General features: G+C 29.6%; 2 protein-coding genes across 3 annotated transcripts; one reads left to right on the forward strand and one right to left on the reverse strand.

Moving 5' to 3' along the window:
• The first annotated feature begins 1227 nt into the window (after nt 1-1227).
• On the forward strand, nt 1228-4497 carry LOC137822947 (bark storage protein A-like). The gene is made up of 5 exons (XM_068627982.1): nt 1228-1587; nt 1834-1901; nt 2007-2162; nt 3427-3678; nt 3961-4497. Exons 1-5 carry the CDS (start codon nt 1266-1268, stop codon nt 4306-4308), a joined length of 1146 nt encoding a protein of 381 aa, XP_068484083.1. The 5' UTR covers nt 1228-1265; the 3' UTR covers nt 4309-4497.
• Nucleotides 4498-8706: 4209 nt separating this feature from the next.
• Nucleotides 8707-11589, reverse strand: LOC137822939 (protein NRT1/ PTR FAMILY 1.2). 2 transcript variants are annotated; one of them, XM_068627966.1, is made up of 4 exons: nt 11058-11589; nt 10774-10991; nt 9852-10396; nt 8707-9661 (listed from the first exon to the last, which is right to left on the reverse strand). In XM_068627966.1, exons 1-4 carry the CDS (start codon nt 11158-11160, stop codon nt 8821-8823), a joined length of 1707 nt encoding a protein of 568 aa, XP_068484067.1. In that variant the 5' UTR covers nt 11161-11589; the 3' UTR covers nt 8707-8820. The 2 variants fall into 2 exon arrangements, with proteins under 2 accessions (XP_068484067.1, XP_068484068.1); XM_068627967.1 differs by having other exon boundaries at nt 9852-10515; nt 11058-11337.
• Between the last annotated feature and the right edge of the window lie 3392 nt (nt 11590-14981).

Genomic DNA, 14981 nt, shown 5'->3' on the forward strand with positions numbered 1-14981 from the left:
TACCCTACAGACCCCACTGACTTCATTTCGAGGAAATCGGGTTGCAAAAATAGTTTTTAATTGAGAGCAATACAGAGTTTTTATTGTATTTGAAATTAATTTTAAAATTTTAATTATTATATTCTTTTAATTTGTATTAGTTTTGAAAATTGGTGGCACAATAATGACCACCTAATTAGATTAGATATGTTTAGGTAAGTATAACTGTTACATTTATGATAGGGTCTGCGAGCTCCTCATGTATATGGTCAATTTATAAGTTTTTAATTTGTTTTTGCAGATTTATTGTATCATATTAATTTAAACTTTTTTTACAACTTTTATTTTATTGTAATGATGTTTTAAAACTTACACATTTTAATTAATATTTTATTTAGTTCATGAATGATAAAAAATATATTTTTTATTCTGATAACTTATACTTTTCTTTTTATTCATATCTTTTTATCTAAACTTTATGTTATGTTAACATGTTTAGTTTCTTAAATGATACTGATTTTTAAAACGGAGAAGAATATATATATATATATATATATATATATATATATACTAAAAAATCATTCAATAAAAATTAATTTTAGAGATTAAAAATAATTAGTTGTTATATTAACTAAATTTGATATTATTTTAGAGGTTAAAAAAATTATTAATATCTCAATTAGTTTTTATTATTGATAAATATTTTTTAAATTAATATTTAATTATTTATCAAAGTTTTAACAATTAATTATATAGATTTTAAATTTAGTAGAAAAAATCTTAGTAGCTAATTAGATATTAATTTAAAAACTATTTATTAATAATAAAAATTAATTTAAAAACCAATAATTTTGTTAGTTATAAAATAGTATCTAATTTAATTAATATAGTAATTAATTATTATTTTTATCTAAAATTGGTTTCTATCTAATTATTTTTTTATAATTATTTTCTTATAGTATATATATTTCTTTTTCCTTATCCATAATTTGGTTTTATTTTTTAAATCTTACAACTTATTTCCCTTAGCAGAAAAACATTATAAGATATCTGTTAGTTAAAAATGCTTTTGAATCTGTTATACGTGTTGTTAATTTGACTCAGCTTCAGAGATACGTGTATGTTTTAAATATGTTAATGACTAATTAAAATAATCTTTAGTAAAAGTGGGATGATTAATTAAGAATAAAAAGTTCAATTTGTAATAGATTTTTTTGAAGTTACGTTTAGGGCTGCATAATTATGCTTGTCCTTACTGTGTTTATACTTTTCTTCATTTGATAGTGATGATTGAGGCCTTTGTTTCTATAAAACGGAACACTCTCTTCTCTTATTTCACATCTTCAATAGTTCCTGCTCGGAAACCAGGGATAAAGATGGAAGGTGGTGGTAGAGTCGTGTACATGTTTCTGGCGGCATTTTTGTGCTTTAATATTGCTCAACATGCTTTTGTAAGTTGTGCTTTGACATCTGAGTTGCAGAGAAAAATTGCAGAAGCTAACCAAGAGGGGCCTTATCTAGGTTTAGTCATACCAATTACTTTTGAACTTCACCCTCTTCTTCAGAACCCAGCCTACACAGCCAGTGACACCATAATAGACTTAGCAGGTATATTGTAGGTATATTGTTGAAGATTCCAAATTGATTAAAAATTAGAGTATTTTATTGTATATAAGTGATACAAATTTTATCTATGAATCGGTTTTATGAAATTTAGTGAGACTTAAATTAACCTTTCTCTAATATATATGCATATGTATGCAGTATTCATACAAAATATTATTATAACTTAGGGTTTCACTCTCATCTATGAAATAGTTATTTTAAACCTTTTATGGCTAATAATTGATGAAGGAAGGAGATTTCGGTTTGGAGCCATTGGTGAGAAGCCTGTAATACTGGTGATGACAGGGTTGAGCATTGTATGGCTTCGTTTTCCTTTTTATTTTGGGTTCATCTTTTTTCCTCTATGTTTCTATGGCGTATTAATTTACTTGGAATTTGTTTTTGGTTACTGAAATATGCAGATAAATGCAGCCATAACAACTCAGCTTCTGCTGAGTTTCTTCGCAATAGAAGGAGTGGTTCATTACGGCATTGCTGGAAATGCAAACCCTTCCTTGCATGTTGGAGATGTAACCATTCCCCAACACTGGGCTCATCTAGGACTTTGGAGTTGGCAGGTATATATATATATATATATAAAAGATAAGTATACAAGATTTATACAAGAAAGCTAATATATCAATTATCTTTAAGTTGTTTTTATTTCTACATTTCTTTAACTTTTATTTTGTTTCTTTATTCTAATTTTATTGATTTTATTTCATCTCTTTGTCAGTTTTAAAATGAATGTATTGTTTATATATATTCACACCATCTAAGAAAAAATCAACTGAAAAAAAAATATTTTTCATCTCAATTCTATTTTATAACGTAGTTAATATAGTATTAAAGTTTTATTGTTATATTTATTTATGAGTAAAGTTGTTAATTCTTTCCAAGTCTTTATTCACTTAACATGTTAGTCCATCTCGTAATTCTTCCTTTTTCTTTCATTATTCTTATTATTCTATTATTTTTTAGGATAGTCCTTATTGTAATTCTTCCTTTTTCATTATTTTTATTATTCTATTATTCTTGAGGAGCACACTTTCAGTCTATACTCATTCAAAATGAAAAGGATGTTTATATTTTCAAAAGAAATAAAATGAAAGGTGATGTGATACAAAGATAAAAGAGATAAAAAAAATAAAGTTAAAATGAGATAAAAGAAAGAAATATATATAAAAGTGTGTACAAACTATAGAATAATGATATATTGACAATTTTAATTATTTTTATAATCACATTATAATTTTTAATATTATTATTTTAATATTTTTTTATAAATTATAAATTTATTTTTATTATATATATTTATATTCAAATCAATCACATAAAAAAAAATTATGATTTTGATTTGATTTGTGAAGTATATATATAAGGGAAGATAACTAATGTATTTTTTATTGTTCTTATTATTCTATTATTCTTGAGGACCACGCTTTTACTTTGACTCGTTCAAAATGAAAAAGATGTTTATATTTTCAAAAGAAAGAAAATGAAAACTTGGTAGGTGGTGTGATAAACAAAGATAAAAGAGATAAAAAAAAATGAGATAAAAGAAAGAAATATATATAAAAGTGTGTGTAGAAGTATATATATAAGGGAAGATAACTGATGCCTTTTATTCTACTTGGAGAAGTTGGAATAGATTCTCTTACAGCTGGCTTTGTGAACTCGATAACCTTTGGGGCTTGGAAAAATGAAATTTTGGAAAGAAATGGAACATGAAGTGGTAAACAATAAATGTTTTTAAAATTGGTAGATAGTGCCGTTTTGAATATGATTTTGCAATTAAGTGAATGAACGTGAAGATTAATGAATGATTTGGGTGTTGAGCAGAGATATGGACTAGGACCTGATGATAAATTACCCTTGGAAAACAATGGAGACTACACCAGAAATATAGGGTTCTTGAATTTTGCAGATTTCACCTCAAACGTAAGTGCAGACATTTCAGCTGACAACCAGCTAAACAATATATGGTTCCAACCAGAGGAAATCTTTCCCGTTGATGGCATTCCGGAAGAAAGGCAACATGCCTTCTGGGTTCCAATTGATCCCAACTACTACCACATTGCTAAAAAATTGCAGGTAAATCACCCTAAACTCTAATATTCTACACAAAAACGTGAATCATCTATGAATTTTTACATATAGATCCAGATGAGTGTATAAAATAAACATTACATACAAATTTTCATACAGATCTTGATTTGTAACGTAAACATTACATACGATTTTTTACATATGGATCAGAATTCATATATAAAATCAGTTTTGAATTTTTACATACGGATACATATTTGTATGTAACGTGGTTAAATATGGGTATTTACATACGTCAGTCAGTTAGAAAATAGTAATTGTGATCAGGACTTGGAGCTTGAGAGATGCATAAACTCGACGACATGCTTAACCTCAATACCGAAGGTGGAGTTTGTGAAGAGAGGAATTAGCCAAAGCATCTACGTTGACAATTCAGCATACAGAACATTCATGTACAACAAATTTGAAGCGAGTCCAGTGGACATGGAAACTGCATCCGTGGCTCTTGTATGCCATCAACAGAGGCTACCCTTCATTGCTATTAGAGCTGTCTCCGACTTGGCCGGTGGTGGCTCCGCCGGAGCCAACGAAGCTGATACGTTCTTGTCCATCGCCGCCACTAATGCTGTCAGCGTCGTCATTGAGTTCGTTAAGCTCTTGTCGCTCCACTCTTAGTGGTGGTCCATCTAGTTTCGCAGTTCTATTATCAACTGCAAGTTGCACATGTCACAACCAACTTCAGCTTAGGTTGTTTCCCAATAATAAGAATCCTTGGCCATTCAACTTTAACCAATAAAATAATCTCTTCATCACATTTGAAAGACTTTTTTTAGTAATAAATGAAAGGAGATTAGTTGTGATAAAGTTCATGAATATTTGATATCTATAACATCATTATATAACAATAATTAAAGTAACTTTATATAACCTGTATGTATCCGTATTTTTTTATTTATATATATTTATATTTGATATTAAAATTAAAAAATATTATTATTCGGACATTTTTATAATACATTATAAATAAATAAAAATGTCATTATCATTATATTATATTATAAATATAAAATTAAAACTACTCATAAAATAAAATAAAAATATAAAGATAAAATTAAAAAAAAGTGACAGTAAAAATAAGAAATTATAAAATATGAAATATCAATTATTCTAAATATTAATCAATTGCTCATGTGATTTTTTCCAAATAGTTATCCATATTTATTTGTAGTTTTTTAACATTAATATTTTTATTTATTTTTTATCATGAAAAAATATAGAAAAGTCAACAAATGAGTATAAAACGGTAGCATTTCTTTTTCTAAATTTACATGTATATTTCACAAAAAGACAATCCAGGGGTTTAGTTTTATAAAACAAAAATTTTCTTTTATTAAAAGAAGAAGAATAAGATATGAAAATTGTGCTTAAAAAATAAATAATCAAAAAGCAGTGTTAAAAAAAAATACCGAAGCAAATATGTGTCCCTTTATTTTGGTCTACCAAACCAAAGCAAATTATATTCTTTTTATTGATAAAGAATTAATAAAATAAATAAATATTAAATACTTAACTTGTTTCAAACCTTATAAAAAAAGTGTAGTAAGTTTATCTAAATGTTCAACCAATACTTACAATATATATATATATATATATATATATATATATATATATATATATTTATTGATGTAAGTCCTATCCAAACCAGCAATACTTGCTGAAGGTCATAAAAAAACACAACAACTCACAATACCAATAAGTCCTTATTTAAAAACAACATAATTACTATATAATAAAAAATAATGTAAATGTAATGACAATTTTAATATGAACATCATTAAAAGTTATATAGAACAATGGTTCAAATAGAACAATTGTTAAAAATTTAAATTAATTTAAAAAATGTTACAACTTTTATTAATAATAGTTCACTTTTTAAAGTGTTGTACTAATAAAGTTACTAAAACACGTTGTGTATTAGATAATTTTACACTAATATAAATTATAATATTTATGTTTAAATTAATATTTTTTTATTGTTTAAAATACATTAATACATATTTTTTTTTAACAATAATATTTTTTTCATGACAGATTATTATTGTTGTGTTAATTGAAATGTCACTGATCGTTAATATAAAAAAATTTATATAAAAAAAATACATACATATTTAAATTATTAAATATATTGAGATGAACAATATTAATTTAGTTATGATCATTGACTAATTGATGATTGTATAACTTTTAAATTATACTCTTTCATATATTAAAAAATATTAATAATAAATTCTTGAATAGGTTTTTTAAAATATTCTTAATTATTGATTAAAATTTATCGAAAATTATATAATATAAGTAAAATGCGTTAAATAAATTGAAAGTCTCTAAATTTGTTATTTAATAACTTTTAATTAATAATAATATAAAACTACAAGATTGTTGGTTTCGAGCCTAGGTTTTTTGTTGTTGTTTTTTCTCTCTCTTTTTGTTCATACTACAAAAGTATGCTGAAAATAGTATATTTAATATTGTGTTAATTGGGCTCCTCCTTTAGTAGCTTTTTCATTAAATGGATGTAATTTTAATTTTAATTTAAAATGATTTTCTTTTAAAAAAATTATACAAATAAATACACCGTGTCTTGGAAATGCCGACTTTAAAATAAAGAAGTCGTTCACAATGTAACGAAAAAGAATTTTGTTTTAAAAATATGATTTTTAATTGTTTATTTTATAAAAGTTGCGTCAATAATTTCACTTTTTATTTTTTATTTCTTTATTTATTTATAAAAGTCGTATATATATTAGGACTTCTCTTTTATTTTAAATTTATTTCTATTCTTTTTAAACTTTATATAAACATATTTTTATTTTAAAATGGCTTTATTATTAATTTGATTAATAACTTTTTTTAAATTTTGAAATTTTTATTTTGAGATATTTTTTAATAATTTGATTAGTAAATTAATTTTTTTAATTTTAATTTTGTTTTTAATTTAATATGTTGGATAATTTGATTATTAAAATTCATATATGTGATTCTTATTATTATATATACATATATTTGTGAATATTTTGAGAAAAAGTGATAATATTTTAATGTTTAAATTTATCAATCAAATATTTAAAAAAAATTTAAAACAAAATTATGTTCATCTGAAATAAAAAAACTTTTAAAATAAAAAATATGTTTATATGAAATAAAAAAAAAACAAATTTTAATAATAAAAAATTAAAAAAAATGAAGCTGAATGCCTTAAATACCACTTCATTCATTCAAAACAGAACAAATAAAAAAAAAGTTAAAGACATTACTTCTATTTAAATACAAAAATTGTCTTTTAATCACAAATTCGTCTTGAATGCAAAAGTCATGTAAAATTGTGTTTTTAAAACATGACTTATAAATTTGTGTAAATTAAGGTGTTAAAAAAATCTAAATTACAAAATTCAATCCATAATTATCAATCTATATTAATTTTAATTCATTTAAATGGATTTATTTAAAATTTATATTTATATTTTTGAACTTTAAATTCAATCCATTCAATTGAGTTGAGTGACCAAAATTATTCTGGGTCAAAGTCGAGCCGAGTCAACCCTCTGCCAAGTCGAGTTGAGTGGTCGATATTGATCCGAGTCGACCAGGGCCGATATTGAGTCGAGTTGGCCCATGCCAATGTCTAGTCTAGTCGGTTCAAGCCCATGTGAAGCTGAGTCTTTCAGGTCCGATATCGAGTCGAGCGGGTATGGGCTGATATACAAACGACCTGGCCAAGGTTGATATAGAGCCGAGCGGGCACATACCGATGTCGAGCCGAACGGCTAATGCCGTTATTGAGCCAAGCGGGCTCGGGTTGATGTTGAGCCAAGCAAGCCCGGGCTGATGTCGAGTCGTCCGGGTCTAGGTCGATGTTGAGTCGTCCGGGCCCAGGCTGATGTCGAGTCGTCCGAGCTCGGGCCGATGTTGAGTCGTCCGGGCCCGGGCCAATGTCGAGTCGAGCGGTCCCGGGTCGATGTCGATGTCGAGCGAGCCTGTGCCGATGTCGAGCCGAGTGGGCCTGGGTTGATGTCGAGCCGAGCGGGCCCGTGTCGATGTCAAGCCGAGTGGGCCCGAGCCGATGTCGAACGAACTCGGGCCAATGTCGAACGGGTCTGGGCCGATGTCGAATGGGCCCGGGCCGATGTCGAGCAGGTCCGGGTCTATGTCGAGCCGAGCGGACCCGGGTCTATGTCGAGTTGTCTGGGCCGGGTCGATGTCGAGTCATTTGGGCCTGGGCCGATGTTGAGTTGTCTGAGCCCTGACCAATGTCAAGTCGTCTGTCCCGGGCCGATATCGAGTCGTCTTAGCCTGAGCCGATGTCAAGTCGTCTAGGCCCGGGCGATGTCGAGTCGTCCGAGCTCGGGCCGATGTCGATTCGTCCGGTCCCGAGCTACTATCAAGTCGTCCGGGCCTAGGTCGATGTCAAGCCAAGCGGACCCGAACCAATGTCAAGCCGAGTTGGTCCACGTCCAGATTGAGTCGGCTTGGGCCTAGTTCGAGCCAAGTTAGTTTTTGTCCATATCAAAATGCATTTAATGTAATTGACAAAGTAGATTTAATCTAATTAATAAAGTGAATTTAATCCAATTTAAATGGATTTAAAAAAAAATCATATAAATTTGATCTAGATAAAATAGATAGAGTTAAAATGGATATAAATTTTAAATCCAATGCAAACTTATTTATTTCGGTAACTTCTAAAAAAAATCACTTGTTGATAAATAAATAAATAAATATATATATATATATATATATATATATATATATATTTCTTCAATCTTAATGAAACTATAAAAACAATTTATTGTTAGACAGTTAGATTTTAGTTATCTCAAATCTGTTGGGGAGTAAAGATTCTGACATATTATCTCTCGGTTTCTTGTTCCCCAGGAAAAATGCACAAAATTGGATCCTCTTCTGTATTAGGTAGTCTTAATTCTCTCTTACGTCAATTTCTTTCAGTATAAAGTTGTTCATATGCATTAGATTGAGAGAACAAACACTACATCACTGTGAAAAGTTGCAAGAATATCAAGAATCCATGAAACAAATACTCTCATGGGAATGCTATAATCATCTGTGTCCATCCATCTAAAGTGGTACTTTCCTCTATCATTACAATACCATATGAGAAGATCTAAAGTTCTATTTTCTTCTATCCTTACAAGGACCATAAGATTTACTACAGTAGAGAAAATATATATAATTTAGAAAACACAAAGCACAGATTAAACTATAGTAGTAGTCATAGTGACCCTTGTTTATGTTGCTTGAAACCCAACTCTCATGTCCTCCACCTCCACTAGCCCTCTCAACAACACTCAGAATGAAACTTGCTACCAAATTTGCAACAGAAGATCCAAGGCCACTAAGAGTGGAAGCAAGACTAGACATAGATCGAGGTAGCTCAGTGAGGAAAAACTCATTGTTTCCTATTACAGTTGACCCCTCAGCCAATCCATTAAGGATTTGGCGAGGCAAAAGCCACAAAGCAGACATTTTCACCACAGCTTCTGCTTCATCAGAATACCCTTCCTCAGTAGCAATTTTTCTTCTGATGCTCTCTACAATTGCAAGGGATGCAATTGCTGCGCAACTAGTTAAAAGACCAAGTCCTATTTTTTGCTTTGCTCCCATTCTTGTCGGGTACCCTCTTATCTTTGATGCCACAGGGACTAAAATGCGGTCATAGATTATAACCCAGAGTACCAAAGATACAATCATAAATGACATAAAGGAGCCTGCAGGAATTTCAAAGTTTGAAGTGATGTGGCGGTCCATGGAGGATGCCTCTAGTACCAGAAAGGAACCTTGACTCATGTTCACACCCATCATGATTCCTGTTGACCATATTGGAACTACCTTCACTAGTGCCTTCACGTCTTCCACTTGGTCTACTGTGCAAAGATTCCATGGTTTCCTAGCTCTTCCCTCTGCTGTTAAATCTTGTAAGGGATTTCTAATTATGCATGCTTTGTTCAGAAACCTACCAAACAAAATTACTGCTTTGTTAAGCCTTTTCTCTCAAAAATATTTTACTAGACCATTGCCAGAGTTTCAGTTTGATGCACATCATAACTATTAGCTTATAACAATGTTGAACATCATAACAATCTGAACAAAATAAAAATTCAAAAGAATGTGAAACTGAACAGAACAAAAGAAACAAAACATACCTTAATTTTTCAGTTGGCATTAGGAGATCGGAACCCATCTCTAGGTGGTATGTGCCATCCTCGGTTTCATGGGATAACTGGAGAGATCTATTTTTGTAAGAGGCTACAAGGACCTGTGCTATACCACTTAGCATGTTCCTTTTAACCTCCGCCATTACATAAAATGGAGAAGCTAAGAAAAATGATACAGTTGCTATTAACATTAGGATAACGGGAATTCCAAACCCCACTGCCCACCCCATGTAATCTTGAATATAAACAACAACAGTTAAACCTATCAATGATGCCATTGAAACAGCAGCATAGTAGCAGCTGAAGTAGCTCTCTTGGATTCCTGCATCTCTGTCACTCTTACTCAACTGATCAACACCAAAGGCCAAGGAGGATGATCTTATGCCTCCAGCTCCAATGGACATTAGGGCAAAAGAAGAATGCAAGATCAAAAGGTGAATTGTTGTAGGAGAGTTATGGCAGCTGTCGGTAAATTGGTTACAAAGTGGCTTTGACAAAGGAATCAAAGTTGTTAACCATAGAAGAACCATCCCCTGCACAGCCCCAACACAAACAAGGGCCAAAAAACAGCTCTGATTTACTGGTTTTATAGATACACACACAGTACACCATAGTGCTGGCCACTGATTATTATTGTAGTTCATCACCGACACTGGCATACAAATTTAACAAAGGAAAACAAAGCTATTCTAAGTTAAGCAACGAAGACAAAATCAGTGACTGAAAAGTGACAAACATTATATCACAGGCAAGCTTTTAAAATACCAGCAATTATAGTTTAGCCATTACAATTGCATCTTGATAGAAATCACATTTCTCTTCAGTTTATTGGAATGACAATATCGTGACAAAACTACAACCGTGATTGCAATTTAAAACTTTGATCGCAAGAGAAAGGAAAGAAAATTACCAGTAGGCTTGCTACAGATCCAAAAGCAATCATGGAATATCGACCCACATAGGAGTCTGCAAGGACAGCACCAATGAATGGGGTGAAATTTGAGGCAGCAGACCATAGTAGGAGAAAATTGGTGGCTCCTGCAGTTTGCATGCCATACTCTCTTGTCAAGTACAATATCATGTTAGGCATTAGCCCAAGGCTAGCCAGTCTCTCAAAGGCCTCATTTGCTGCCACAAGAACAACATCTATTAGCACATATTCATTATCACACATCTGAAGAAAAAATTCTTTACCTATGATGAAAGGTAAGGTTCTGAAGCCACCCTTGGCATTGGAACTCTGCTTGCTCAGAAGGGGTTCTTCTATCACACTTTCCATTTCTGAGATGCTTTCCATTGCCAGAGACACAACAGGAGGAGTTGAGTGGAAGTGAATTGAAGAGTGTATGGCACTGGTTACACAAAAATGCTGGACGAAACATAACCACTCAAATGGGAACAAGAACTTTGTACTCTTTCAATAATATATCCATCTAAGTGTTTTAAATTTAATAATTTAAAAAAGGTTCATGAAAACATGTTAATATAACATCACAAAGTTCTTAAAATTAAGATTAAAAGTCTTGTATAATAACACTTTTCATATTATAGGTTTATTTCTAACCTTAATAGTAAATGAAATGATGGAAAAAAAAAAAAACTTGCTTCAGGAATACACTTCTGGTTTTCTGTGTGGATATTCTGCATAGTTGTGTTCTCATAACAAGTTAACTGTTACTTTCAATTACCTTTTTTTTTAAGAATAGCATGCACCAATTACTTCGAAAACCCAATAAACAATCACTTTGACAACTGCTTTAAGCAAAATGATTCTGTAACGTAGCGTGAAATCTTCACTTTGTCCCATAGGCTTCTCCATGAATCAAGAACTTTATGTCTATTACTTTAAGGTGTTTTTGCTTGTCAGCACTTTTCTGATGTTAAGATCGGTTTTTGTGCAATAGATTAAGATTCTTTTACCCCACTATTTAAAAAATATATTCAGCCTTTATAATTAAATATTATATTTTGATAAAATAATAATTTTTTGAGTTATAAAGTGAATAGTGTTAACGCATAACCACTCTTGGACAGTATACACGTTTGTGATTTGTAAATAGAAAAATTATTAAAATTTATACAAGCTACGTTTGAAAGTTAAAGTCCACATTCAACAAATTGAATAAATAAGAAAATGTTAAAGTATACTTAAATATAAAGAAAAAGAAAAATTGTTTAGGGTCAAACCATAGAAAATATAAAACTGATCTAAATAATTGGTAACTGATTTTTTTTTAATTATTGTAGATTATGATTTAAATTTTTTTAAATTGATCAAAACTAAAATAATCTGTAATATACCTTTAATATATTTATCATTATAATTATTAACATAATCATATTAATAATAATAAATTATATATTTTAAACTTATTTTTTACCGACACTACAAGAAATAATGGTGGTAGAGTTTCCAAAAGAGCGACACGAAAAGTAAAAAATAGACTTTACATGAGATTAGTGTGGGCTTAACATCCCAATAAAAATGGAAGTTAATGTTTTGGTGGCTATGCATTAAATACGACCTCCAATTGGACACAAATTTAGAAGATAGTGTTGGTTAAGCCTAGAAAAAAAAATATATTTTTAATTATAGCGTAGGTTTGGGGACACTAAAATGGTTATAAAATTAAATAATTATTAAAAAATGAACTTTAAGTCTTTCAATCCACTTATATACTATGGAATGGTTTTAATCTCTATTGAGATGATAAACCCAACAAACAATCGTTAGGATAGACTCAAAAAGACTCTAATACCATAGTAAAAAAGTGAACTTTAAGCCTAACTCAACCTCATAAAACCAACTTATAAGGTGAGGTTTACACCCACTTATATACTATGAAATATTCTAATATTTAGTCGATGTGAGATCTGCAACACTACGTGAGAAAACAAATGTGAGTAAATTGTCGTCATTCGAGACACTACCTGGGAAACAAATATTAGTGTCACCTAGACCTATGCTAAATTTAATGAATACTAATTTGCATCCACTTTGTGTCCCTATTCGTGACACAGTATCATTCTGCAACTTATTTTTTGATTGCATCTACTTTGTGTCCACACTCTAACTTAATATTATTATGTCACTTATTTTGTTTTCATTGCATTTGCTTTGTGTCCTCATTCTAGATACTAACTTATTATTATTATTTTAATAATTTTTAGTGTGAGTTAAAGGTCTGCATTGTAGATACAATATTTGATATTTATTTTTGTGTCCAACTTGAGTAGGCTTCTTTTTTATAACTCTCACTTTTTTATTGGCAGCTAAAATGATGAATTTTTGAGAATTATTTGATATATTTGCTTTATATTTTAATTTGTGTTTTTCTATTCTTCTTCGGTGTTAATTTTAGCAACTTCTTTTAAGAGTGATACTATCAACTTTTGACGTATTATTGTACTTTTATGAAGTGGACTTTTATGAGGTGGACTTTTTGTGGCTTTTGCCATATTTGTGTTTTTCTATTCTTCTTTGTTAATTTTGGCAACTTTTTTTTAAGAGTGATGCTATCAACTTTTGACGTATTATTGTACTTTTATGTTTTTTAATTTATATGATTTTAGTTTTTAATAATATTAAATATTTAATCTAATGATTTTATTAGTTTAAAAATGTAACAAGAATCGAAAGCAAGAACCAGATTTACTTTGTTTCAAGGTTTGGATCTAGTTTTAACCAAATAAAACGAAACCGAACAGACGGCGAAGAAGCCTTATAAAAAAAGGGTTCACCAGTAATTGGTTTAAATCTTTTAAATAATCCACTTGTGTTATGCTTTCTATTTTTATTCTTTTAATAAATATTTAGAATAGATTTATAGTAAAAGAAACAAGTTTTTAAAAAATATGAAAGGAATTTGTCAAACATAAATTGCCTATTTTAACACAAAAATAAGATATTTAAAGGTATTTACTACACAAACTTTAAACAGATATAATAAATTGGAGATTATATATCAAGGGAACATAATTGCCTTCACTTATTTTGTTATTTATAATTTAAAAAGAAATCTAGGCATTCAAAGATACATTGTTCTTACTACAAGGGAAAATATGACAGAAACTAATAATTAAAAATAAAGTAAAATTAATCACACAAAGGTAACAAAAGCATAACTTAGATGTTTTCTCAGGACTTATCATATATTTTACTCCCTTATCAATTCCACATTCTTTAAAAAAACTCATTACATTTTCTTAGGACTTATCATATATTTTACTCCCTTATAATATTTTAAAGAATCTTTCCCCTCTACTAAAGAAGATTTGTCTTTGATTCATAGATAAAAAAATATAATGAGTTTTCTACACATATCTTCTACAATATATAGAACAGGTCCAACCGATAAAACTTTTAACCAACAAATAAATGTATACTTTTTTTTTATAACTCAAGACTTTAATTGTTTCCCTTCAAGTGTACATGTCACTTGATTTGAAATTGTGGATTAAGAAAATAACCTACAAAACTAACTAATCAATATTTGTTGATAACTTTAAGAATGAAAGGTTTGCAATAAAAGCAAATATACAATGACATACGAGCAAGATGAAGATCTGATTTCATGAATCTCCAACGCTTGTTTAGTTCCTTGTTTTGAGAATATTAGGTGTTCTTTTTTAATTGATTGTTTCGGTCGATATATAAAACTCACTGCTAAAAATATTTAGTAAAGACTCAAATACCTTTAGTATGCCATTATTCTTACTCCAAAAACCACTAATTAATCTTTTAAAATATAGTTGTATTGAAGATCTTATTTTGATTAGAGGTAAATACGTTTCATAATATATAACTGGATACAAATCAATTTATGAACTGATTATTTAAGATTAAGTTAAACTTAAAGTTCACATCTTAAAACGATATCAATGTCATTTGAAGTCTATTCTAGCGAGAGTTTCACTAGTGCAAAAATGACTTATTTCGACACTATAGTTAAAGTGTTTTTACGGCCAGACATTGTCTTTCAAAACGCGATATCATTTTTTTAAATTAAATTTCTCTAAGAGGGTGGTTATTTGATAAAGTCACCTTCTTACACCAAAGCGTTTGGTTTAAGAAGGCAACTATGTGGTAAGCCGCCCTCTTAAATAGTCACCACCTTA

This window comes from Phaseolus vulgaris, chromosome 9, assembly GCF_000499845.2.
Source record: "Phaseolus vulgaris cultivar G19833 chromosome 9, P. vulgaris v2.0, whole genome shotgun sequence".
Taxonomy (NCBI): Eukaryota; Viridiplantae; Streptophyta; class Magnoliopsida; order Fabales; family Fabaceae; genus Phaseolus; species Phaseolus vulgaris.

What these genes read in the sequence shown, in the direction of transcription:
- LOC137822947 (XM_068627982.1), top strand. Translation starts at nt 1,266, where the DNA reads ATGATTGAGGCCTTTGTTTCTATAAAACGGAACACTCTCTTCTCTTAT. An exon ending in TGATGACAGGGTTGAGCATT is followed by an intron (nt 1,902 to 2,006) that starts GTATGGCTTCGT and finishes TGAAATATGCAG; the next exon opens with ATAAATGCAGCCATAACAAC. An exon ending in TAGGACTTTGGAGTTGGCAG is followed by an intron (nt 2,163 to 3,426) that starts GTATATATATAT and finishes GGTGTTGAGCAG; the next exon opens with AGATATGGACTAGGACCTGA.
- LOC137822939 (XM_068627966.1), bottom strand. Translation starts at nt 11,160, where the DNA reads ATGGAAAGCATCTCAGAAATGGAAAGTGTGATAGAAGAACCCCTTCTG. An exon ending in AACCTTACCTTTCATCATAG is followed by an intron (nt 10,992 to 11,057) that starts GTAAAGAATTTT and finishes TTCTTGTGGCAG; the next exon opens with CAAATGAGGCCTTTGAGAGA. An exon ending in ATGCCAACTGAAAAATTAAG is followed by an intron (nt 9,662 to 9,851) that starts GTATGTTTTGTT and finishes TTTGTTTGGTAG; the next exon opens with GTTTCTGAACAAAGCATGCA.